This window comes from Copadichromis virginalis, linkage group LG3, assembly GCF_057382275.1.
Source record: "Copadichromis virginalis isolate Kocher_CV1m ecotype Utaka linkage group LG3, C_Virginalis_male_GT1.1, whole genome shotgun sequence".
Classification (NCBI taxonomy): Eukaryota; Metazoa; Chordata; class Actinopteri; order Cichliformes; family Cichlidae; genus Copadichromis; species Copadichromis virginalis.
Window position 1 is genome coordinate 55,403,003 of NC_140620.1, and position 27,805 is coordinate 55,430,807.

Sequence of the window (27,805 nt, forward strand, 5' to 3'; positions counted from 1 at the left end):
GTGTGTGAGTGTGTTTCCATAACATGAAATGCTGACTCGAGGACAGTGTCGACAAACAATAACAAGTTGATCTTATACAAATATGCATACTCAAAAAGGTGACACGATGGTCTGCGTTTATCAGTTCATTTGTTTAATGTGTGTGTCTGGAGAGAAGTGTGTATACCTGAGTGGTTGCGGGTGAGCTCAGGTCATGATGTGTTTGAAATGGAGCGGACAATCCACAGGGAGCTAAGAGAGGCAGACGAAGCAGAGTTCAGGGACAGAGTCAGACTCCGTACAGCCCTCGGCTTTGATACTGAAATCAAAACGCTGCCATCAGAGACAGATAAGGAAGACATCGGTATGAACATTCCGATGTACAGGACTGCAGCAGGAGCGATGGGAAAAGCTTCAGTTAGTGGTGAAGAAGCAATCATGTAGACAGAAATTAAGTAAAAACCAACCAAAACATCTAATTAAATATGATGTTTTCTAACCTTAAATACGCCATTTGAAACATGGGTCATTACCCTACAGGAAGCAACTATCAGAAGATAAGTACACTGTGGCCATAAATGGATGGACATATAATGTGGACCACCTCTCCCAGTCCGAATTGTTGATACAAGGCAAGGCAGATTCATGATTTCATATTGTTTCCACCAAATTCCACCTCTACCATCTCAATGTCGTAGCAAAATTCAGGACTCATCCGACTAGGCAATATTTTTTATTGTCCATTTTGCTTAACCCATACAAATTGTATCTCTAGTTTAGTGTTCTTAGCTGACAAAAGTGGTCTTCTGATGCTGTAGCCCATCTGGTCTAAGGTTCTGCTTGTTGTGTATATGGAAACTTGGGCTTATGCTGTTTTTGAAGCCAGGTACTGATTGTATCTTGATATGGTGCAAGGATATACTACTGCCCTTAGTGGCCATATGTCAGTGCTTAAAAGTGTCACCATGCTGAACACCTGTAAATGGACTGGTACTTATATAGCACTTTTCTACTAGAAAATGAGCACTCAGAGTGCTTTTTACTACAAGCCTCATTCACTCAATCACATACATGTTCATAAAAGTGTTTTTCTTTTTTCTATCTAAGCACCTTGTCTAACTTTCATGGATACAGTCACACGCTGATGAATACATCAGGGGGAATTCAAGGATTAGTATTTCCTGATGACAGAATTTCCTTAGTATGCAGACCAGAGTAACTGTGGATCAAACCAAATACTTTGTGACTGGTAGACACCCCTACTTCTAACTCCTGGGCCACAGCCGTCCATCTGTATTGACACATTTGTGATTATGCAGCACTTTGCTTACTTCTTGTATCTAGGAACTCGATCACCAGAATAAAGAGCGAAAACATATTTAACTACAATGTTTCTATTCAGTAGTGTGTTTGAAATCTTATATTTTTACACGTAGACTTTTTATATCTTTAGTATAGGTAAAGTGTACACTATAGGTATGGCTGATAAATATAGTTACAGTGCTGTAGTGTTAGCATTACATACTAAAATACTTTTGATAGTGAAACCATTGTGGCAAATTTCTAAATTTTGATACAGTGCTTTAAAAATGGTCAGAATTAGTTCCATGTTTGATAGCACAGGGACAACTGTCACAGCAAAGAGAGCAAAAATTAGAAAATTTTATTCAAATATAAATATAAAAATACTTTACCACAACAAGGCATAGAAAACATAGATAAAACCTTTGTTCAAAAGCTTTTGTTCAAAGAATGTTCATGTGCAGGAAACCAGTTTAAAAATGCACAGCTGATATTAAAAATGATCAGAATTGAGTACTCCCAGCTCTGGCATTAGATGTAAATGTGAAATTCAGATAATTGTAATTGTTCATGATAATAAAAACATAAGTGAAACAGTTTCTAATATGAGCTATTTTTAAAGGCATTTCAAAAACATAAAGGCATGTTAAGAAAAGGGCCTAAAATGAAAAAGTTCTCTAAAGCTGTAGCAACCAATCAAAGGAAAGACTTTAAAGACTCAATTCTTTTTAGTGATTAAATAAGCACCTGCTCTGATCAGTCTGCATCACATTTAAAAGTGACTTCCCCAAAGTCCAAACTGGATCAAAGGCAGACCCAATGAAGGTCTCTACTAAATAAGTCAATGATAACTTGATGATAGGAAGTCTACGTAACCCATTTTGATCCTTTGGTTTCAGCCTTGTGTGTGACAGTTGAAATAATTAGCAATGTTGGGTATAAATCGATGTATTCGGCAGATTGATCTAAAAGAACCTCCAAGCCATCAGATCCTGGATCGCATTTAACTGACTTTATTAAAGTGTTGTTACTGCTGTTTGTATGATCAACAGAGATTAGACATTAAGACATTAGTGCTACATGAGTACTATCTTTAAAAACAAAGATTTGCATTGGAAGGTGACAATATTTGAGCATAACTTCAGCACTATTTTCCTGTTTCATGTGTTCTGTTTTATGGCTATGTTTGGTTTTATCTCTTAAATTGATTCAAATTTCTTTTTCAAACTCTCACCTTTGAGTATTTAAATGTCAGAAGGAAGTATATACCATAATTTAAAAAAAAATGTAATCTGGGGCTATTTCTGAAGCCCCACTACAGCTGTACTTGAGGTCTTACAACAGTATCACATGCTGTCATCTGCTCTTCCTAATTTTGAATGACTATTGATGACACAGGGGTTCTGATTGAGGTATTGTAGTCAGCTCTGGCTCCTATTTATTCTGCCTTTGTGTTGAGAAAAAGGAGGAACCAGCTTTTTAATGAAACCGAGGTGTGCATCCATCATGCTCTGGAAGCAGCAGCCCAGCAGGGAAATGAAGGATCGATTTGATTAGCTGCTACTTTTAGTCTCACAGGCTTATGTGACGGCTTTGATTGGGAATCTTGTCTGGGCTGGCAGGGTGGCTTTAAGGTAGATAATGTTTCAACAACCATGTCCCCTTAACTCTTATCCATCCCATAGTATTTGGTTTTATTTGCTCCTTTTGTTTCCTTGGGGGTTGGGGGGTTTTACCCAATGTGCTATTGCAACAACTCAGCACTCAACAACTGAATTACTTTTTTAATGGTAAGAGAATCAGTTTGTTATTATTGTTATTGTTGTTGTTGTTGTTGTTGTTCTTGTTGAAGACAATAACATTGCAACAGCGAATTCTTAAATGAACATCTAACTGTAGTAAACTAGAATTGTTGTAGAGCTTCAAACTTGAATTTCTGGTTTATGGAGTCATTAATTCCTAATAAGAAAAAACTGTAAACTTGATGTTAATGTTCACAGTCACTTTTGTGATTTGTAATGTAAACACACAGACACATACATTTATGCAAATAGCTTTCCAACACAAGTCTCCTGTGACTTGATTTAATACTTTATTGTATTTTATTGAGCCCCGTGGGGAAATTGCTCTCTGCATTTAACCCATTCACTTAGTGAAGCAGTGGGCAGACATTGGGCGCCCGGGGAGCAGTGTGTAGGGACGGTACCTTGCTCAGGGGTACCTCAGGGTAGCTGTTAAGGGGAATCGAACCCCCGACCTTTCGATCATGGGGCAACCACTCTACCTACTGAGCTATCCCTGCCCAATGCAGTAAATGTAGAGCTCAAGCTGACTGAAGCCAATGCAAATGCAACAATTTCACTTAAATGAAATGTCAGCTGATTCCCGCTGATGAGTCATGGCAATTAGTCCGCTCTAGCCAGAGCAGATCATCTCTTCTTACTTTTCAAAAAGTCCTTTACTTCACAGACAAGTACATGACTTCACAGACAAGTACACCTGTTGTTTCACAGACACACACACACAGCTTCACAGGTGGTCCTGACTGCCTGTTTCCCTGGAGAAACGCAGAGCAGCATTAATTGGTTTCCTTACAGTCAGCTGCACGGGGAGCAGTCAGGTGTGAGTTAGACTGACTGGGTTAACTGCGCCTTATTGGCTCCAGGATGATCGTCCACAAGATGATTGTTGTCTCATGCAGTCAGCCACAGAGTGAGGAGAGGTGATTAAACAACAGACCCAACATGTCATGTTTAATAAAGAAAGCTGGGCAATGGATGTACTGTATGGATGTAATTGGGCAGCAGAGGATGGCACATGTTCGCATGTCAAATAACTGCAGCTTTTCTATTGCAGTCATGCTGAATGCGTGTGATGTAACTGTTTTTCAGTTTTTTGCTTTTACCCTCTTATGTCTGCTACGTTTTTGAATGGTCTAAATGATCTTTGAATCTTTACTGTCCAGATTTTCTTGGTGTTTTTTGAAAGTACTTCTTTCACCCTCCAAAGACTGTGATATCAGGACGCTGACGTCAGGGGACACCGTATGAAGAGTCACAGAAGGCATCTGACAAAACTGCATTATGTGAGAACTCAAAAATGAGAATGTGTTAGCGCTTGAGAGGAGGCCTGATTGATGGCAATCAGCAACTCAGACAGCACCTGGGCTCAGTGTGCCAGTGCTAATATAAAACAACTTTCTGGAGCTACGATGGTGGTTCTCTCCTCAGTGAGACAATGTTTGGGTTCTAGGTTTTATTATCCCACATCATTTCTTCAAGTTTTCTTTAATATTATTGTCTTTTTTGAACAATTATTTATTTTTTTCAGTTGTATGCGGGTCTTTCAGTTTTTTACAGGTGTGTACTTGGCCACTCAACAAAAGCCTCTGAATTTACACATGAACATCAGTTTGGTTTTGCAGTTAAAAATGATCTTAATCCTAACATGCGATATGATCAGTAGTTGAAATCGTTAACACAAAAGATTTAGTGAAGTTTGAAATGTAGGAATGTCAGGAATGTCTGATAAAGGCTGTTGCTGTTTTTTGAGCGTCTCTCACTAAAATCAAACAAATGGTAAATGACCTGTATTTGTATAGCGCTTTTACTAGTCCCCCCTAGGGACCCCAAAGCGCTTTACACACCCAGTCATCCACCCATTCACACACTGGTGGAGACAAGCTACAGTTGTAGCCACAGCTGCCCTGGGGCAGACTGACAGAAGCGAGGCTGCCATATCGCGCCATCGGCCCTTCTGGCCAACACCAGCAGGCGGTAGGTGAAGTGTCTTGCCCAAGGACACAACGACCGAGACTGTCCGAGCCGGGGCTCGAACTGGCAACCTTCCGATTACAAGACAAACTCCCAACTCTTGAGCCACGATCGCAAACACACAAAACTGTGTTTGCTGTAAGTCCTCAAAAATGATGACGCTAAAGTCCCCTTCAACTTTTTTTTAAACATTTTTGTCCTTTTGCAGATCCTTCAGTAACGCTGTCTTTGGAGCATCTCCCTTTTCCATTTTCCGTGTGGACCCACTGATAGATTGTAACTGGCTGTTGGACAGCAAATTGTGGTGTACTGTCTAGTGCGGGTGCACGGCGGTGCAGTCATACTCCACTGCACTTTGTCTGTGATTCTGCCTCAGACAGAACACTCTGATGAAATTCACTTAACCTCCCTGCCCAGCCTTACCTCCGCTACCTCTCTATATTACTCTCACAGTCTCACATTCACTTTGACTTAGGTTTTCTGTCTGCCCCTGCATACCGCTCTGCCCTGTGATAATGCCCTCACCTTGGCTCTGGTTTTATCTCTGTGTCTTGAAGTTTTTGATTTCTGCTGATAGTTTGACATGCAACAGCACTATTTAGCCTCTTTGTGTTGCTGTCTGATTTTCCTTTACGGCTCCCAGGACTAATACCGATTCTTCTACTATCAAGTGATGTCACTTTTGATTTTGAGCCAGCAACTCTCTTATCTTATTACTTCACACAGGGGAAAAAAAGCTTGCTGTCTGCAAATTTGAAAATTTTATTTCTACTCATCCAATAAGGAGGCGAGTATGCTTTTAGATGCAATTACACAAATGAAGTGGCCTGACATTTTGCATCCAGTGAACAGCGACAAAACATTTAGGCAGGGACATCCAAACATGGCTGTATTTGAATTCAAATTTGCTTCTCCCACTACAATGAGTAAGCAAGGTGATAAAACAGCACTGGCTTGCCCACCCAGGATAGCATACTATGTAAATGGAGCCAAGATGTTGTCAAAAGAGAGGCAGTGGTGGAAAATCTCAGCACCATGGACAGCTCCTCAAAAAGAAAGGAACAACGCATCTCTCATTCAACTAGACGATATTTACAATAGTACTTCTGATGTGGAAGCAATTTAACACACATTGTTCTCTGAAGAGTTACTAAAATTAGACAATAATGAATATGCTGCTAAAAATGCATCAAATGTGGTGTACACCCTAATTGCAGGAACTAAAACATCAAAGAAATGCTTCATAAAAAGCATAAAAACATTCACTGTGACGCACCATCACATTCTTAGAATTCTTTCTTTATTCGTATAAACTTTAAATTGAGTTTTTATGGGCTTTATTTTATCTGTTGTGTTTCTATATTGCTTTATTTTGACTTTAATATACACATTAAGTGGCGTTTTTGGTATTATTATGACACATAAGACAAACAGAGTGAAAAAGAAGACAACTGCCTGGACCATTTTGACTATGAACATTATTAAACTGGGAATGAAATCCAAACCCTAAACCAACCTTAGCTCCTAAATTCTCACAAAATGCCCTCCAGACCTGAGAAATGTCTAAGACAGAGGTCCTCATGTCATCTGTTTCAGAGGTCATGTGGAGTTTAAACAGAGAAACAAATATACTGCATTAGAGAGTCAAGACGATAGTGTTTCCTTGTGATGGAGGTGAACCAGAGATAAAATGTAAAGCAATATGTCATCAGATACTACTGGGAGTGGGAAATGCCTAAAGTAGACCAGACAGAGACTGAGAACTACATTTACTTATTACATGTACTGTACATGCAAGAACATGAAGGACAGAGGAGGGCACGAACTGACAGTTGTGGGGGGAACTGCACTGTGGTCCAGCTCATTCTGCTGAGCCTGTCTGATAAAGTCCTCGATTTGCTAAGTGATTCCACCGACAGTTTCTGTAAAAAGGTCAAAAAGAGAAAGAAATGTGGTGACCCGAGGATGCACCAAAGATGAAAATTTTTGATGATAACCTATTCTCACCAGAAAACCATTCTCCCAGTTTCTTGGTTTGAAAATAGATAAGCGTGACCGCTCCAGTTTTATTCTGCTGCAGTGACTTTTCCCTCTATTTTCCACACGTATATAAAAGTGTGCTTTTTATTCTTATATTTTTCTGTAAGGCTCCTGCCACCACCACCGCCCCTGCTTGCTTTGGGTCAAATCCTTCCAGCAGCGTTTTAATGGTGTCTCTTCTTCCTTTGTGCTCAGAAGAGATATTAATAGTAGGGGTTAGTGGATTGCTCGCTCAGAACCTCACTGAAGGCAGGCGACTGCAATAAAGATTACCCCGCGAGTTAGCATTGCTTTATAGACCTGTAAACTCATTCACGACATTTAAGAGCCGTCTCAGTTGCCTTTTATTTATTAAGAGGTGAATGTCCTTCACGGTGATGCATGCTAGTTTTTATTGCTCAAGATGGGAGTGTTTTTGTGAACTACAATTACAGATGTCACGCGGGGGTGACTGTTCATGAAACCTTGAGATGAACCCAATCAAATCGTTTAACTTGAAATAGCTCCGTGTTGAGACATGATGCATTATAATAGATGTAGATGACGTCTGGGTTAAGAATACTGTATAGCTGAGCCAGTGTACTCTATACTATCTGTGTGTGTGTGTGTGTGTGTGTGTGTGGGCGGGGGCGGATGTGGGGGTTGGGAGGGGGATCTGTAGGTGGGTGTCTTAGAGGGTGACAGAAGATTAGATGTGAATGCACTGCAGTGTGCTCAGACGGCCCCCTGGGAAACCACTTGCTTTCTGTGTTATCAGCCCACTTACTGCACAGTCTGCCTGGCCCACTCTTTCTTTTCAGTCCGGTAAAAGATGCAGACTGAAATACTTCCAGTGTGCGAGGAGCGTCTCCGCGAGACTGTCTCTGCGCTCTCTACTGCAGATTAGAATAAATTAGAATATTAAAATATTCAGATCTTTTTTTGGCAAACCAAAAGTAAAAAATATCTTCATGTGATTTGTGTCAATCTTGTGTTTTTGTTTTCTTTTAAATATTTGCACTAATTACTCAGTGCTGTCATGAGCTATTCCATGTATTTTTGCATACAATTATACTGTACAACTTAAAAGAGCTATGTTCTTCGTACATACACAATATTATCTGAGTCACCCAAAACTATAATGTGCATTTTTATACTGATTTAGATTACCAAACAACAAGTATAACTGCTATATGTTGGTATAGTGTGTATGGCAAGCTGCACAAGCCATGTCCTGAGTACAACATTTTTATTTTTCGCTTCCATAGTATTTATTTTCTTATTTAACTGTCTGAAAAAAGTAAATTTCCAAAAATGTCACTGTTTCATTAAACACTTATCGACATTCAATATAACAGTAATCAGTAGTGGCTGATTAGTTTCAGAGTCCCGTCAGAGTCAGTTACTGAGATAAATTGGTTTGTGTCTGGCCTGCCTGCCTTTGGTATTTGACCCTCTCCCATGGGGCCTTAACTTGACCCCCCATGCATGTGTGGGCGTCTGGCAATCTTGTCAGGCTTCTCTTATAGAGTTCAAAGGTCACAGTGCTTAAATATTTAAAAGAAAGGAAAGACAAATAAAGATGAGCCACAGATAATCCTGCTGATTCTCCATTTATGATTTTCCTGCCAAGGAAGGCTTCATATCAAAACAGTCAGTGAAGGGTCTTGTGGTCATAAGTTATACACACGGCACTATTCATCACCTCATCAAGGCGCCTTTTCTGCATCTTTTGTCTATTATTGTCTGTCTATTTGCCTTTGATCACTGCCAGCAAGGCAGTAGTGTTGGCCTTTATGTGGACTTCTCTGAGATGGCCAAAGGCAGTCAAGAATCATGCTCCCAGTGTGAAGCCACCGTTATCAATAGGGAGGCAACAGCTGGTCTTTGAAGTCAGGAATCTTTGAGCTATATCAGGTGATGAATGGTGGATCAAAACAGTTACTTTTAATTATGTTCAGCCTTTTTTTCTCTTGAAATATCCATCGTCTCATCAACACCTGAAGATTGCACTCTGACTATTTCTCCTATATTAGCTTCTTTTCATTGGCTCCCTGTTAAATCAAGAATCAAATTTAATCAGGCCCCATCTTATCTTAAAGATTATAGAGCACTTTGCTATCAGATGCCAAGCCTTAGCTTAGCCTTAAAACCGTTTTTTTTAAACTAAAGGTTATTGTCAAGGATGAATCAAATGACCACACTCATACAGCACTCTGCATTTAGTGTAATAATTAGTATTAATCTCTGGCTCTCTTACACAGTCTCCTTTCTCAGCTCCCTGAGCCTGGTTCTGTCGGAAGTTTCTTCAGAATCAGAAATACTTTATTAATTCCTGGCTCTTCCTGAATTTTTCCTTCCCACTGTCACCAAGTGCTTGCTCATCGGAAGTCGTGTAATTATTGAGGTTCTCTCAGTATTGTTGTAGGGTCTTTACCTTAAAATAAATTGCCTTGTTGCTGCAATTTGGCATGGGATAAATACAATTAAACTGAATTTTGTCACTTAACAATATGGGCTGCTCAGGTGATAGAGGAAGTCATCAACCAACTGGAAGGTTGGTATATTGATTCCTGGCTCCTCCACTCCATTTGTCAAAGTATCCTTTAGCAAGATACCGAACTCTAAGTTGGATCTAATGCATCCGCGTGAGTGTGTGAATGTTCGCTAAAGCACTTAAGCATAGATTAAAGGACTGAATGAGAGTGTGTGTGATTGTGGTTGTTTTTTTTTTACACAGGTGTGTGCTTTTTTATTACCATCGCCTCTTTTTGAAATTTTTCCTACTGTTTCCTACTTTTGTCTGCTTGTCTGACTGCTTCAGCACGTTATATCTTCAGATAACCCCAAAAATATGAAGCATAAAATTGTCCACTGAACTATCTACTTTCATCCCCAGAACAGTACTAGAGTTACGTAAATTAGTGATCTTAGTGTAGACTTACTACATGCTAGCAGCTTTGTTATGGTAAAGACACTGAAGTGCTTTGAATTAAATGCTAATATCAACCTAGTGATGTCCTCGGTAAAAGAATAATACCATTAGGATACATAAGTTAGAACTGTATTTGTCATATTGTATTCAGACATTTGTTCCAGATGGAAGTTTTCAACTTTAAAGTTTCACTTTACAGAATATGGAATGAAACACATAAAAAAAACAAGGCATCTAATCAAGTCACTGATTTCTTATTTCTTACTTCTTCCTAACTGTTTTCAGTAAACATATTCATTTTTATACAGCTGTATGTTTGTTCTTCCATTGAAGTGGCTTAAGTGTAAAAAGGAAATGAAAAGAAAAAACGCGTCAGAAGTTAAAAAAGCTGAACATCATTTCCTTTCTTAGATTAGCCAATGCAGTTCATTAGATTTCAATAATTTACACTGAAATTTAGGCATATCTAACTGACTGCAGTACCTAAACCTAACCCCCTTCAGCATTTTTTTTCACAGCAGATGCACCCACATGCTACTATTACAGCTAGTATGCTAAGGTTGCTCACTTCCTAATGAACTGATGTTACACACACGTTAACTACAAATGGAAAGACTCTGGCAATAACAATTGAATCACAAGTCACAATTTTGTCTTCAAGTTTAACAACTGATTAAATAAAGTAGCACAAGCTCAAACTTATTTCTAAAAAAAAATACCAATAGATAATTATGGCATCACCCAGCCTGCTCATGTGCAATAGCAAAGTTAATTATCCCTTAATTATACATTTATTTATTCATTAATTTGTTTATTTTGAACACAGCCTGAATCTCATTTCTGCTCTTACTTAATCTACTGTATAGTTTCAGTTATAGCACCAAAGACTAAAAGAAAACAATAAAGCTGAAAGAAAAGTTTTATTTGCCCTTGTTAAATGTGTTTTTTGTTTGTTTTTTTTGCAAAAGTCCTTCTTAAATAGTCACTCTCCAGTGGCGTGAGCTGAACTCTGCAGCATGAGTACAGAGATCCTTTGGGGTTCAGATTAAATAAAGAGCCATAATTGCTATAAACCATTTATGGGTTGCAAAAACTAAACAAAAATAAATATAATTTCAGAAGCTTTGTGCACAATCCCACCAAAACCAGGATTTGTAAAGTGGTTTTCCAGGCAAATCCACCACTGTCAGTACAACATCAGTACAGTAATAAAATGAATGACTTGCTGTTGGCAAAGACTGCTTTTATTCTTAGAAAAACACATAATGGAAAAATGGGTGAAATGAATCAATTCCTTGTGGGTGTTATTGATGTCAGCACTGCTTCCAGTTTTAGATTAGTCACATTTTTATTGCATCCAGAAGGTGCGTATCTCAAACATAGGGCATTGCGTACAATGGTAATTATAACCATTCAACCCAGTTTGAGCTTCATATTTCTGACTTTGATGTAGTGTTTTCTAGAAGCTGTATTCATTCTTATCTATTCTCACTAAATGTGTATGTGACAGACTGGCCCTCCAGTTAGAGAGGTAAGATAAGATAAGATAAGATAGAACTTTATTAATCCCTCGGGTGGGTTCCTCTGGGAAATTCTGGTGGTAAGTAAGACTTAAATAAATGCACTGATTAAAAATAATACACTATATATGCACACGGAAAAAATAAAAAACAAAGCACCAACTCCAATCCCCCAAAAGCTTAGATGTTGTGTAGAATGTAAATAAAAACAGGTTGCAATCACTTGCAAATCGCATAAACCAATGATAGAATGCAGACAACATATCATATGTGTAAATTGTGAAAATGTATTATTTTAAGAAAAAAAAGGCATTTTGAATTTGATGGCACATCTCGAAAAACCTGTAACAGGGCCATGTTTACCATTGTGTGGCAATAAACATCTGGAAACATCTGGAAACTGAGCAGATCAGTTGCTGAACTTTTGGTAGAGGACTGCTTTGCCTGACAGCGGATTTTACTTGCTGAACAATCCTGGGTCTTCTTTGTTCTACTTTTTCTGCTTCATAATGTACCAGATCTTCAGTTCATGTAAGGTCTGGACTACAGGCAGCCCAGTCCATGACCTGGACTCTTTTACTGTTGTTATAGATGCAATATGTGGTTTAGTACTGTCTTACTAAAGTATGCAAGGTCTTCCCTGAAAAAGATGTCACCTGGATGGTAGCAGATGCAGTAAAACCTGTACACGCATTTCAGCACTGATGGTACATTTCCAGAGACTGAACTGAGGGCTAATAACAAGCTGGATGGTCCCTCTCATCTTTAGTTAGAAGGATGTAGAGTCCAAACAACAAAACGCAGTCTGGACTGTGGACCAGTACTGTGCTTCATCCAATGTAACAAGAAAAGTTTTGAGTAGGACAGAGAGAGAGAAGCAAAATAGGTTGCAGGCAAGTGGTGAAAGGTGTAAAGCATGGATTAATTAATATATATTCTTCAGGTCTAAAATGCCTCTGAAAAGAAGGCAAAAGCCTGAACATCATAAACTTTGTCATTTTTGTAAACAGAAATCAGTTTTTACACTTTAATCAATGCGAGGAGTAATCAAATCCTCAATAACTCCAATAACTTTAAGCTTGAAGACAGAAAAGAAAATCTATCAAATGAAATTAGTAAAACCCTAATTGTTCTCTAAAACAATCTAACAGCTGAATCTTCCCCGTAAAGAGAAACAAAATGCTCATATGTTTATCACATAGATGAGATTAGCAACTGGCTTTTGGGGAGTGGGAGCGATCAGTATTTTCCAAAAGCCGGAGGAAGAGCACATTTTAGCATTTTCAGTAAAAGCAATTAAGCTAGAAAGTGTTATTTGCCTTTGCACTTTCTCTGTGGCTCTGGATGGGTATGGAGCAAGAAAATAAAGTGCAGAGAAGCTGATCTAATCATTTGTACAATAGTGATTGAAATGGCAAAATGATGAGAATGTCTGTAAACAAGCTCATCTGTTTAAGTATTCACAGCCAAGTTCACTCAAAGGAGTTGATCCTAGCTGCTTATTTTGACTTCAGGAGACAAGCTGATAAAAGCAAAACAAAACAAAAAAAATCTTAAAAATTAAACCTCAGGTCCAAAGTAAGCCAACACAGCAGTGCTGCTTGTGAATTCTGGGAGAGTGTGCTGCGGTGTTCAGGGTGCTTGTCCCAAAGCGTGCTGATGGGAATGTCATCTAGATAAATGTTTTCATTTATCACTCTTCTTTCTTCAGTTCAGCTGGGACTTGAGTGCAAAGAAGGGCACGTGGTGGATGCTTCAGAGAAAAAGTGAATTGATGGAGCTTGGGAATGTTGCTTGGTATCTCCAGTGCCTCCACTGTTATGTGCTTAGGAGAGGCCTGTAGGAAATGTTTAATCTCAGCCAGGAGAAGGAGAGATGGGGGAGCAATGATCATGCTACTAGCAGCACTCCTCACATCTCATTCAGTAGGTTTTAAAGGAAGTATTCTGACACAGAGAAACTGCTAGGAACAAATTGCAAGATTGAAAGATTTACATTCAAAGTTGTGGCACTGTTTATGAAAAATGGCAAATTATTTCAAGGATTTTACTGTGAGACTCAGATATAGATAATCCATCAGCTGGCACTGTTCTCACAGCTTTGAGTTATCCGCTTGCTTGTCCTGACAACACCTTATACATCCTAAAAAAAAATAAGTCAAAGCAATGCCAAGTGTAAACAGTTTCAAATGAACAAAAGCATGTTTTTCTGGCATTAAATTATTTAACTCTACAATCTGTTCTGCAGTCAATAACCAACTTTCAAATTTTGAAAATTGGAAAGTCACAATACACATGTAATAAGGTTTACTAAAAGCTCACATATCTCTCTTTTTTGTGTAAAAAAGTATTATGAAATACCTGGATCAAAATGATGGACCAATATGCTACAAGCACACTGCTAGCGTGGCTGTAAAAATATTCAGTATTCTAACAACTGCTAACGGTATTATAAAAATGCATTTAAGGGTTTCACAATCCAAACTAAATCTGCATAGGAAAAAAACAAACTCAGCCCAAGGTGCAACATTAAATCCTAAAAAAATGAGAAACGCCCTTTTACAGGGAATACATATATAAACGTTACACTTGACTTTTTTTTAAAGGTGCAGGTAATGTATGTCTAATCTTAAGTACCAACCCCAAAAATAAATAAAATAAATAAAAATGAGTATAGTACAGATGTATTCCACCTGCAACTCTGCAACAGAGTTATAAAGCCACAAACTCTAGACATCTTTAACCACTGGCCGATATTCTGCTGCTTAAACCTATATTAATGTTCATGTTGGAGGACTTATTGCGTGTAGATGAAAAGTTATTACCACCATCCAAATACAATGCTGTTTATCTTGGTTGAATTTCTATGTTATTTCTGCCGTACTGAGGGAGTTAACTGGTCGTCTTCCATAACAGGCACCTCCATAGCAACCTGATATGGACTGTTATGATAAGCATAATAGTCCATATCCATCATCAGAAATCCCGAATGTGTGCTGGAGAATTGAACGCTCTTTAAGGATTTGTGTGTTTCCATTTTTGCTAATTATGCTCATTGGGAGAGGAGTTTTGCCGATGGGATCCAGGGAGTGTGGTTATTTCTCTTGATAGTACAGTGTTTTATATATACACACACACATATTTCTTTTTTATGGGTGTTATAACCATTTCAGCTCCTTTCTTAAGGGAAATGATCTAAATATGGGCATATAATATGTGCATCCTTGTAGATATCTTGCTAGAGAAATTTCAAGCCTGCCCATATGGAAAAGAAATAGAAAAAACTTGCATCAGATTTGGCCTACTTCATATAATCATATAAGGCTTTCATGTTTTACTCATGAAAGTGGCCACTTTCATATATTGTTTTAGTAAGTATCCAAAACATACAAGTTTTATTTATTTATACTTTTTCAAGGGATCTTATATCTGTTTTCACTCTTTCATGCTTTTCACACAAGACAGATGCAAACTTTATAAGATTTATATATATCTTTTCCATATGGGTGTCCTGAAAGTAATTTATGAAGGATTCTTTTTTTGTGATTTATTTTTTTCATCATGTGCTATCACAGCCTTTGTTGATAGTAGCAGATTGATTATTATTTTATTCAAGGGGTTTTACTCAAAAGGCTGCAAAGAAACTCATTACAACTGACAGAGAAAGGCCAGTGATTCAGTCACCACAGAGCCTGGGAAAGAACAGGTTCAGTGGTGTAATATAAAAGTAGCCTCTTAAGAAAACTGCCTAATTAAGTGCAATCTGTTGGTGATGTATTTGTTATAATATTATGTCATTTTCGCTATATAAACAAGAAAAGTAGATGCAGAGTGGCCTGTCAGGAGACTTCCATAAGCAGCTTTTCAAGTGGCAGCAGTACTCTGCTGCTGATATCTATGCTCCAGTGATTTTGTGCACTTCAAGAGACTATCCGCCACTGTGAAGTGCCCTTACTAAGCATGAATCACTGTATCCTGGCTAACTGCCTGCTCAGACTACTTGCAGTGTAGGAGGCTCTTCCAAATGAAATTGCTAATTCCTGCTCAGGCATTAGTAACTAACCTGAACACAAATGTAACCCACATCTTACAAACTTCTGCTACTATGTGTTTTGATTCTAATGCAAATGAGCTAAATTACTCTCATCATAAAGCATAAACAATAACTTGCGAGATGGAGCCTTCATCTTGCAGTGTGCGCAACTGTCAGATCAGATATGTATCTACAAGTGCCTACTCATATTCTATCCAAAACAGGACAAAGCAGTGCATTATCATCCATGTTCTCTTTGCTGCAATCCACATGACCGTCTGGGACATCAAATGGCACTTTGACGGCATGTAGACAGGTGTAACTTAAAATCCAAAATGTTCTTCATGGTGTTTTTGGGAAGTAAAGGATGAGAGAAGGAAAATCTCTGTCATGAACCTGTGGTATCTAGCCATGTCGATAGTACAACCCCAGTTCCAGTTCCCAAACGCTTATTGAGTATTGTTAAAAGGAAAGGTGACATAACACAGTGGTAAACATGCCCCTGTCCCAGCTTCTTTGGAATGTGTTGCAGGCATCAAATTCAAAATGAGTGAAAATTTGCAAAACAATACAGTTTATCAGTTTGAACATTAGCTTGTCTTTGTAGTGTATTCGATTGAATATAGGTTAAAAAGGATTTTCAAATCATTGTATTCTGTTTTTATTTACATTTTATACAACGTCCCAACTTCATTGGAATTGAGGTTGTACATTTAATGTAGTACAATTATTGAATATAGGTGTATTGTTACTATTGTGATTGTTGTCATGTTGGTTTGAAATACAATATCTCTTTCCCCAGGTGCATAAAATAAAGACAGTTGATTAGCTTATCTATTATAAGTTTTGCTATGATACTGGGTTGCACAAAGGGGTATTTAGTGCCAGGCAACCTGTGTTAAGTCTAATTGTTGAATGTTGTCATTGTGTTTCTTAAATTTGTAAGGTCTTAGATCAATCTATAGGATCAAGACGTTCCTTTGTCTCTGACCACCTCTCCAGCCACTTAGGATTATTGTAGACACATCCCTTGTGAAGATTCTGTTTCTTGTCTTAGAACCATTTGGGGGTTTACGGTGGGAGGTGCTTTTGCTGTGATGTGTATTGTGTGAACTGTTTTCCCAATAAAAGGCAGCGGAGGCTGTTGTTGGGGTCAGTCTGCGGTAGGATTCAGAGTGCTTTCTGAGACACCGGCCGGGGCCTCCCTTGCTAGCAAGTAAAAGATGTCCGTCTTGTTTTTGTTGTTAATGAGAATAAGTTTCTAAACTAGCGGGGCTTGTGGAAACACAGACCCAACCACCTGCATTTCCAGTTCTCCAACCCCAGTGTTTGTGTAACTTCATGTATGTAAGAGAAGACTAGATTCAGGGGAAAGCACACCGGTGGGAGACATTACAACAGACACACATACGATTTTAAAATTAATTACCAGTGATTAAATGTAATAGTGGTGTATAAATATTGAGAGAGCTAAAGAAGGGAGTGAAGCAGCCTTAGCCTATTGCAGTGTAACTAAGGGATGGGTTCAAGGCATCCTGTCGAGCCCTGACTACAAGCTTTAGCAAAAACGAATGCTTTAAGACTAGACCTAAAAGGAGAGAGGGGAGTGTTTCTTAAACTGAAAGCTAGCTCCATAGAAGAGGCAGCTGAAATCTGAATGGCTCCCATTCTAGTGCTCTCAATATGGTACTATCAGCCTTTAAGATAAAATGGGACCTGATTATTCAAGACATTTTATGAGAGGTGAAGGGTTTTAAATCTAATTTTGGATTTAATAGGTAGCCACTGGAGAAAAGTAAATATCTTTCTAGTCCCTGTACTCTTGCTACATCCTTCTGGACCAGCTAAGGGCTTTTTAAAGAAATTTTTAGAAAAACATAATAACAATGAATTACAGCAGTCTAAACTATAAGTAATACATGCATAGACTAGCATTTCAGCAAATAAATATTTGGTTGATCACCATTTTTCTAAGATTTTTTACAATGAGTACAATAATCTCACTTTTTAGAAGTAGGAAATTAGAAGAAGGTTAAAAATTAGTGTATAAGTAGCAAATACAGCAACGTCAAGCAGATGCTTTTAACATAATACCACCATCTTAAAAGCCTGCGGTTTAAAGATTGATTGATCTTTTAGGGTTTTTATGTGTCTGTTAACACCTTTCTGTAGACAGTTCAACTTGTCATTTTATGATTTTATGATTTGTGGCCAGTCTGGTTGACACGTCTGCCACTGTCATAACAAGACCAGTTGTCTTTTTGCTTTCCCTGTCAAAACAGGTTCACACTTTCCCCGGCTTTCTGGTAGCTGTAACACCAAAAGACTGAGTGTTAAATTGCATTTGTCTGACTTTGCAGCTCACCAAAAACACTCAAAGACAAATATTTTTAAAAAATCCATTCTTTTATACATGTAAAGTTTTGCCACAGCACAACTTCTCTACTCAATTTCTCTATTTTCTGTATATCTGAGCGGAGTAGATCTCTGAAAGACGTGCTATTTCATTCTACAGTCTATTCTGCAGTCAATAAACCAAGGCTTTGACACAATCAGGCCATAGCAGATGGCCATAAAACCTTTGTCCAGGGTACACCTGAGACTCCCTGAGCTTTATCATCCTCAGCCATTCTACTGCTGCAAAAAGAAGCGAAAATAAACAGACAAATGACAGTCGAGTAGACGGTTCCTTTTTAAAGTAGAATGGGCGATAACACTACTGACCTGTCCATGTGTGACGCTGACAACCCCAACCCCGACTTCCACCACTACGTTTCTTGTTCATACATCTTACTTTTATCGTCCATAAAGCTGTGTCATGAAACAGTAATTTTTCCATTTATCATCTGAAAGCATAAAATGTGATTGCACTTGTTGAAAGCTCAATCTGCCCATTGGTATTTGATGGCTTACTTTAAACCAGTAAATCAGTTTTAACACTAATGGTGACTCGCTCTCTGCTGTATTCTTTGACACCACTCATGGCAATTACCTTTAGTGCGATAAATCAAAAGCTCCCATCTCGCATGAATTCTCTACTCTTTCAAAAAGAAAAATAGCAACGCTTACGATCACAATGATCGCTCATGACCCAAACTTTAACCTGCTCTAGATTAAATTTGGCACAAATTCTCATACAGTAGGATGCAGTTGATAGCGTCAGTTAGTGATACTCTGGTAAGGAAGCAAATTTATCCTCATACTTCATCAGATTTGTCAACAGAGCAACTGCATAATGCACTGCAGAGTTTTTCTTGTGTTTCTGTGGTGTAAGACTTGAAACTGTGACATATTCTATACTAAACTAAGATCCAGCTCAATCCTATCCTCTTGTCAGAGGACGTTGCCCTCAGTTAGCCTCTCTGGGAAATCTGTATGTCAGCCAATCAGTGATGAGTGTCATCAGCCCTAACAGTCTGGCCATCAGGCTTTCTAGACCTGATTCAGACTGACGGTATCTGTCTGTCTTAGCAGAAATCAGACACTGAACAGCATGATGAGACTCAGCCAACTACTGTATATGTCTATAGCTAACCTTTAATACACCAACCCACTGCTCTGTTCTTCGTTAGCTTTGTTTGAAGCTATTTATTAGCTTAGTTCTTCTTAGACAGCAGATGTTTCGCCAAATGCATGTGAATTCAGAAGAGAAAAGCCTTGAAGGATGCATTTCCTTCTGTCGCATATTCATCATAACGCCTCACCAGCTAACACTTTGAAGATCTTTAGATGGATTTATCATGAATCCATTTCCTTATATCCATTCTCCTGTGCTCTCTATATTTTGGTATTCCATTGCATCAGACATTTTCTTGACACACTCAATTTTTCTTTCCTGAGATGTCAAGCGCTGGGAGCAACCTTGACATATTAGGACATTAAATCTGAATCAGCACCTGTCGCCACCCTAAAGTGCTTCCACATTTCTCTGTTTTCTCAAGCAGATCAAGGAAAATACAATTTCACCCGTAGTGTCTGTCACTGTCACATTCATTCTCGCAGACATTTCCCTTCTCTCCCCTTTTGTTTTTTTTTAATATTCCACTCTTGTTTTATAGTAGTTTCCGTTTTTCTGCTGTTATTATTTCAGCTATTTGCCTTCTACCAATTGTCTTGTGTCTGCGGCAACTTGTTTAAGCCTTTGTACTGCATATCAAAAATGAATGTTTTCTCACAGTTATGCTGTTTGACATGAAGACTTGGACATGAAATAACATAAGGGTAATATTAATGACTATTTTGTGTCAGCGTGTGCCTTGATATCCTACTTTTCTGTTAATATTAAATTGCCAGGACTGAGGGCTACACTGAGTACCACAGATTAAACTTTTTTCATTTTCTCATTCAACTCTTCTCCCCTCTCCTGCTCCCTGTCCTCGTCCATATCTCTTCTCATCAGCTTCCTACTCTGTTTAAAAGTAATTATTCCTCATTAATCTACAATAGCTCTCTACTAGTCTATTAATCCAGAGGTCTTGGTGGTAGACAGTATAAAATGAGCTCTCCTATTAACTCAACATCATTATTCTCAGCATGTAAGGTGCTGAGACAGCTGACTTTACACTCTAACCCCTACCCAACCTCTATATTAGCTTTATAAGGCTACGTTCACACTGCAGGTCTTAATGCTCAATTCCGATATTTTGATCAAATCCGATCTTTTTGTCTGCTCGTTCACACTACAAATAAAATGTGACCGCAAACGCGCTCCAGTGTGAACGCTCAAAGCGGCCCGCATGCGCAAAAGAAGATGTCACACACAACACGCTCTGTTTAGACCCAGAGCAAACAATATTGTTTGACTGATGGCCCTTAATATAAAGACTTCGGACTTCACGTTTCCCAATTTTTGCTTTAAGTTATTACATAATAATGTAAATAACCTAATAATTATCCTTATTGCTGTTTTAGAGAGGAGCGGTGCTTCAAAGTATAGCTGCAGATTTCTGTCAGAATCTGCAGGTTATACAGTACAAATAAAATGTTAACATTTCTCCAACGTTGTCTTCCCAGCACTTTCACCGGATGGCCAGGAAGCGTTCGCGATGTCCTATCGGGTGCTTCTCCGGCGCTGATAATTGGCGTCTGTCTTGTGTCAGTGACGTAAAAGATGGATTTAATGCAACATGACCATTCACACAGCAGTCGCTTTCTGAAACATCGGATATGTATCGGATTCAGTACCAAATACGAAAGTGACCCAGATTGGATTTGAAAATATCAGATTTGTGCCGTTCACACTGTCATACCATGATCGGATATGGGTCGCATAGGGTCAAAAAAATCGGATTTGATGCGCTTTCGCCTGCAGTGTGAATGTAGCCTAAGTGACATATCTTTGCCTCATGACTCCTCAGATTAGTTTTTTTGTTTTTAAGTTGCCTTTTCTTACTTTGTTGTTTTGGCACTAAAAATAGCCAAACTTTGAAGCACTTTTGTGATATTTTACTTATGATTCTATATGTATAGTTTCTATGGCCTGTTGTTAGACTTTCAGAATTTCAATAACTTCTTAAATAACTGCTTAGAGGTGCAGCCAGTTCAAATGCAGTACCCTAACCTAACTGGCTCAGGGTATCTGTGAATGTAAACCTAGGTGAAATATACCTGTTTATACTTCATAATTCATAAGAATGTCTTAATGTTTCATTGTGATTGGAGGATTTGTCAGTGCACTCCAGCTAGAGAGAGCTGTACTCCTTGGATCATTTGACGTGTGTTTATGTTAAATTAATAAACACATGTAATTTGAGCATTTGACAAAAATTAGTCCATACCTTTAATCTTTAACATCAGATGGAAGATATATGGAAAGAAAAAAGTTCATTGTAACAGATGCTGGGCAAAACAGGGTATTGAGGACAAAAAAGCTAGGGGACAAGGGACAGTCAAGGTCCATATGTTGAGTTGTATTTCTGGGCAGAATGCCCACCCCAGCTCTGGCCTTTCATTACACCCTGGCTAATGAAGCACTATAAATGTGTAATAAGGAGGTTTTGGAGGCCTCTGTGTTAAATGGAGAAGTAATACCCAGTACAGTAATAGAGTTGATGTATTCTCCTCTTATTGTGGAGAAGGTGATTATCCAAATGAAGCTGATTTTTTTTTATGATTTACATTATTTTTTGCTATGATTTGTGGTATGTAAACAGATAAGCTTCCCTCATTGGTGCTATATAAATATACCTGAATTGAACTGAATCAAAGTGCTCTTGGCAAAAAGTGTAGATGCATTGTAATGTCATTTTAAGGAGACAATTTTAGGTTTTTAAAGTTATCCTTATCAAATGTTCAGCAGCTAAGGGGATTTCTGCAGATCTCTAACAGAAGTACAGAAGAAGCATCAGTCTAAATGAGTTGCAAAATGTGTTGTGTCTTTATAGAAAGACACAACACAACACATTTTGCTAATGTGTTTATCAACAGAGCATAGGAAATCTTGTGGGACCGAGTTTTCACTCCTGCAGAAATACAAGAATAACATTCCAATTCTTATGCACTAGCATTCATTTCAGCTTCAATATCAAGAGTGACCAGATATATTTTCACCCAGCTCTAAAGGCTGGGTAACAACCTATCTCTTACCTGTCACATACAAAGCACTTGGAAATGTTACTGAATGCCTTCCTAGCAGTTGGATCTGCAGCATCTTTTGATTCTTTGTAAGTAGATTTTCATATGTTGACAGGCACAAATGGAATCTAGAGTCTTCTAGATTCTTCTAGATTCATTGCCCTCCTTTAGGGCAATGAATGTGCGTGAACAAATGGTTTAAACAGATTCTCCGAGCACTGTTTATAAAGTGCTGATCATCATCCTTCTTGCTAATTAGGACTTAATGTGACTAGTTAATGTGGTTTTTGCACTTACACCCAAATTATCCACCCTCTGAGAGGACCTCTGCTCACCAGGCCTAGCAGGCCTTTACTCCATCTACAACTGGGTTTTTGTGATAAGCACAGAGCTCTGCTGCTAGCACAGCCATCAGCACGAGATCTGTTCATGTCCTCCAAGTGATCCAGGGTTAAATATGGCACACGGGCCAACGAGGAAGATGAAAACACTTGCCAGCTCACCACAGAGAAATAGCTCACCCCTGCTATGCCACTCCATTTTCTCCAGCTGTATCAGAGCACTCTGGGAGAGCTGATTGCTGAATGGCTTGGCAGAGCTTCGGGTGTATGTGTCTTACTGTGTGTGTGAGTGTCTGTCAGTGGTTGATGTCCCACTGCGCAAAGGAGTAAATCCTCTCATCCTTAACCAGGCTGACGTGCTAGCTCATCATTCTCTTTCATCAAGTCCTCTTCTTCAAGGCTCCCTCCTGTTGAACCCTCAACCTCCAGCTAAATGCTGTAGCATCTTTCTTCCTGTATGCTTTGCATTGTTTTTGAAGCCTAGAAAGTTGTCTGATGTACACTTGTTTTGTGTTCTGTTTACTCAAACCAGTGTCTTAAACCTTAATTTACCTTGTCTACATAATAAAGTAGAGGGGAAAATCTCCTGTATTAGTTTTGTTTATCTTTTCCTTCCTGACAGAAATTTAAGACATTAATTATCCATAAAAGAGTTAAGCCCCCTTAAGCTTTGTCAAGTTGAAACCTGCATCATTTGTCAAAACCTGTCACAAACAATCACTTTCACTGTGCTTTGTGGGTATGTCTGAGCGGGGCTGGAGAAATGATCCAGCTACTGTAACTATCACTCTTGACCGCACATAGCACTCCCTACCTCCTGCTAAAGCTGCCAGATTTAAGGATTGGTCAGGACTTCATCGCTAGCCCAAGGGTGTTTTTACACCACTGTGGCAATGACAGGTTTCCCAGCCGTTTCTGATTTGTCACTTGGCTCAGACCACAGACTGCAAAGTAGCGATATGGTGAACAGAACTGATACAATACCTTTAGGACAGTTTGAGAGAATAAGCAGCTGCTTTCCCAGGCATCTTTGCCTACCTCTCATGGGATTACTGCAAAAGGAAAACTATGAAAAAAATGCTCTTAAATGTTTCCAGACTAACTTGTACCTGTTCTTGTTTTTCGCCTGCAATTTTGTTAGGTCTTCTGACTATGGCACCACCTACACCAAACTCAACCTGATGCCAGGAACAACCATTGTGGTGACAAGTTTCTACATTTGCCCAACCAACAAGAAAAAGGTCGGTAGTTGCATGCATTTTTTCCCCCGGTTATGTTGTCCATTGTTAATAGTACGAGTTGGAGGTCTAAATGAACACCTGCACAGCCAGATTGTAAGAAATTGGAGAAATCTAGTGAAAAATGTGTCATTTGAAACAATTATTCATTTAAGATCCAGAGCTGTCAGATTAAGTTTTACTAAGAATCACTTAGGATCACGATAACGTATATATATAAATATAGTATATGTATGTTTGTGCAGTCACTCAGCAATCACTCAGCCATCCAAATTATTGAATAAATGTCACAGGTGTATAAAATCAAGCACCTAGGCTTGCAGACTGCTAGGTCTAGCAAGGCCCATAGGGACGTGTATGACTGAATTTGGAGTCAAGAACTTGAATGGCCTGCGCACAGTCCTGACTAACAGAACACCTTTGGGATGAATTAGACTCCGAGAGACTCCGAGCTAGGTCTTCTTGTCCAACATCAGTGTCTGACCTCACAACCTCACAATAGATTTCTAGGAGAATGGTCAAAAATCCCCATAAACACACACCTAAACCTTGTGGAAAGCCTTCCCAGAAGACCTCGTTCCATGTGACGGTAGACAAGCAAATATTTTTAGCAGTATAGTGTAATTTGTTGACATGGGTTTATTTTAATCCCAAAGATATTAAATGTGCTGGACACAAAATCACACAAATTAGTCTATAATGAAACTTTTTACATTTCCATCACTTTGAGAGTTTGCTCACAGAAACAACTTTTTGCTGTTCCTGTTGAAGCTGCATGCTTCTTATCAGCTTACACCTTGTTGAAAGACTAAATTCCCTGTTTATGGCTCCATATTTCTTATGTTGTGTGGTTTCAAAATGCAAGGTATATAAGTGGTGGATGAATTCACTGGCCTCTCTTTGCACTAAGTTAAGAAGCACTGACTGTAAAAGCATTCTTGAAGTTGTCTACTTTCACCATAAAATTACCTGTTTTGTGCCATTCTGTGTTAGCTAGCTTGTGAGCTTGCAGGTAGAGTTGAAGTGCTCATTTCGGTTTAGTTTGGTGTGTACACACGGTGTAGGTCACTGTGCAGAGTTTGACTAGTGATCTAATGTTTGGAATGAGATTCAGCACATCAGCATGAAGACACATAACTAGGAAACCAGTGGGTCATTTTAAAGAGCTCACTATTTTCTACTGTGGATCTAATTTTATGCAACAATCAATTTGTAAAATTTCTTTCCTCTTATTTTATAATCACCTGTAAGTAGTCAACGCCCTCAATAACAATGCCTCCATAACAATAGTTTCAAACCTCCTCTTGTATTATAATCAGCACACAAATTGTGCACTGGGAGCTTCATGGCTCGGGTTTCTGTGGCTGAGCAGCCCATGTAGGTGTTATGCATAGTTGGCCTATGACATTTGTCCTATATTGTATGAGTCATGCCCTTAGAACCTCAATTCTTCAGTTGTCTGAATGTAAGCAAAGAGCCTTTACAGAGGGGATCATATTTGGATGAAAGGATGGGGTGATAAATTATTAGCTTACAACACAAAGCAAAAACATAAATATCTGCTTATTAGTGGTCTGTGTCAGACTCATAAAATTAGATTTTTCTCACCAAGACTTAAACACAAACTTCTTGTACAGTGTATATCATACAGCGGGCTTTGATATTTGTCAGATAAGTCTGTTATAATGCTCCAAGAAGCACTAACAGCACAAGCATAGCAAACATGGTGGTGTCCAGTTATGTGCCTTGAATCAGTGAGGTTAGCCTGGAAACTTTGATTGATTTTGCCTTTGTCAGCATAACTCTCAATCAGTGTGTTTGATACGTGTGCATTGGATTGATTGTTTTCATCTGGAGGCTACATAATTAGTTAAATTGGATGCGCATCATATTGTCACAAATACACATTGAAACTGGGAAACATTTTCCTGATTTTCTCAAACTATCCGGAGCTAGGTATCCATCTGAAGCCAAGCACTCAACTTGTGGTATGGATGGCATTTTGAGCCCATGTTGAACCCTTGTTTATTATTTGATCTTTCTTCTTTCTTTTCTTATAAAGCTCCATATTCCCAGTTCAAAAACAGAAGCTTTCCAATCGTAAGTTTGTACTTTCAGGCTGAATCCCTGATGACATCATTAGAGTTATTTTTATTGTTCCTTCAGACCGTCAGAAGACTACATAGTGATTCTCATGTGAAGTAAACTGAGCCTTGTGTCTGAAAGTGGTGCGATTCTTTAGGGATTGTGATTATGATTTCATTTTATTGCATGGAAGCTGTACCTGCTTCACACCAATATACCATTCAGACCGAGGTGGTCTATTTTTAGAATTGGTTATACAATATGTGATGCACTGTTTAGCATCAGACTTTGGGATACATTGTACAGTGCAGATACATTAAGAAAATTTAAAAATGATTCAAAATACAGAAGAAATCCACCTAGGATGCTGAGAATTATTGTGTTCAATAGATAAAATAAAACCCAGCAGACAAAAAACTTGAGAGATATAATGATACACACATTATAATCATGACTAACTTTATTTACTACATACTGTTATGTATGTAGTACATGAGTTTAAATTGCATGGAGACCAATCTTGTTTTGGTATTCAATACACAGTTTTTCAGTCCACGGGCAGCTTAGAACTTAGAAAGTGAATTTCCAAACCTCCAATAAGCTCAAGTGAGAGCCAAAAGGTCCAGTAGGTGACTTACACTCAGATACAACTGCCAACTGTGGAGGCCTGTCTAATTGGTGGGCGTTATTGCTGGGGTCCAGGGTTCTTCCAATCAGTGAAGGGATGGAAGGAGATTAGCTCACTTTCTGGTCTAGTCCTTACTCCAACTGTCTGCACAGGATCTGACATCTCATCCATTTCACTAACACACACACACAGACATACTCACATACACAAAATAGAAGAGTGCCAGACAGAATGAGAGCATTTAATTGCACAGGGATGAAGTCATCTTCATTTCCCTTAGGGACAGAAAGACAGACGAGGGAATAAGAATGACTGGCAGTAAGAGTGTGTGGTGTCACAGTAAGATGTCTGGTAATGTGCAGGGGCTCAAACTGCCGCTTAAACACACCTCCAGGCCTGACGAGGGGGTGATAGAAGCCCAGCTTAAGTGCTGGTTTCTGGAAACGGTGTGTGTGGGTATATATGTGGTGTTGTTGCAAGAGAAAGTTTGATGTTTGATGCATGATCATCAGATGAATATTATTAAGCAGATTTCTTTCCTTCCATCTTTTTAGCATCCAATTACTGAGTGATCAAACACGCAAGGTGCCCCCAAACACAAATAAACACACACACACACACTTTGATCAATACTGCTAATCACATCAGAAAACAGCAAACAACCTGGTCTGTAAGCTCTGTGATCCCTTCTCACAGAGTGAAGGGATCACATAGAAGAGGTGTGTGAGGGGTCTTGGGTAATCAATACGACTTGAGGCAATTAGAAAGAGGTGAGTCTTCAGACGGAGACAATGTCATCCTGTCTTTCTCTCTTTCCCTCTCTTCATTGAGAGCTCCATTAAATATCCGCTCAAGGCCCTTTGTACAAGAGGGCTCCCAAAGACCCCTGACACGTTTCAACACCACTAGAGTTGTAAATAAACTTTGAGACTAGAAGCTCAACTCACTATCCCTTAGCAATTTTCTGCCGTCTCCAGGGGGCTGTCAGCTACTCAAGTGTTTGCAGAAGTTCATTTCCTTGTTGTTGACTATTAGCTTACACTTACAAGTATAAGCTAACACTAAATTTAAACCCAAAAGCTTCTTTCTAGAGGTACTTATCAACTGGATTCCTGCCAGCACATCTTTACATTGCAGAAGGATGTTACTTGCAGACTTCAAAATCATCTCTGGCAACTTGTTTTTAATATGACTGTGTACATTAGACATATTTTGCTATTTTATTGTTTTATGTATTTTTTTTTATTATTTTTGTAATTATTATTATTGTAATTTTAATATGTTTGTCTGAAACAGGTCTATCTTGTGAATGAGACATTGGGTCTCAATTACAAGAGAGACCTGTATAAATAGAGGTTAAATTAAAAAAAAAAAAAGACT

General features: G+C 38.7%; 1 protein-coding gene across 3 annotated transcripts in view; it reads left to right on the top strand.

Annotated features, from left to right (window-relative positions):
- Positions 1 to 27,805, top strand: part of sorcs2 (sortilin-related VPS10 domain containing receptor 2) — a 385,062-nt gene that overhangs the window by 136,085 nt on the left and 221,172 nt on the right. For all 3 annotated transcript variants that reach the window (XM_085451748.1, XM_085451747.1, XM_085451749.1), the window contains exon 3: positions 23,616 to 23,715. In XM_085451748.1, the coding sequence (XP_085307874.1) occupies positions 23,616 to 23,715 (100 nt within the window). The remainder of the gene's footprint in view (positions 1 to 23,615; positions 23,716 to 27,805) is intronic.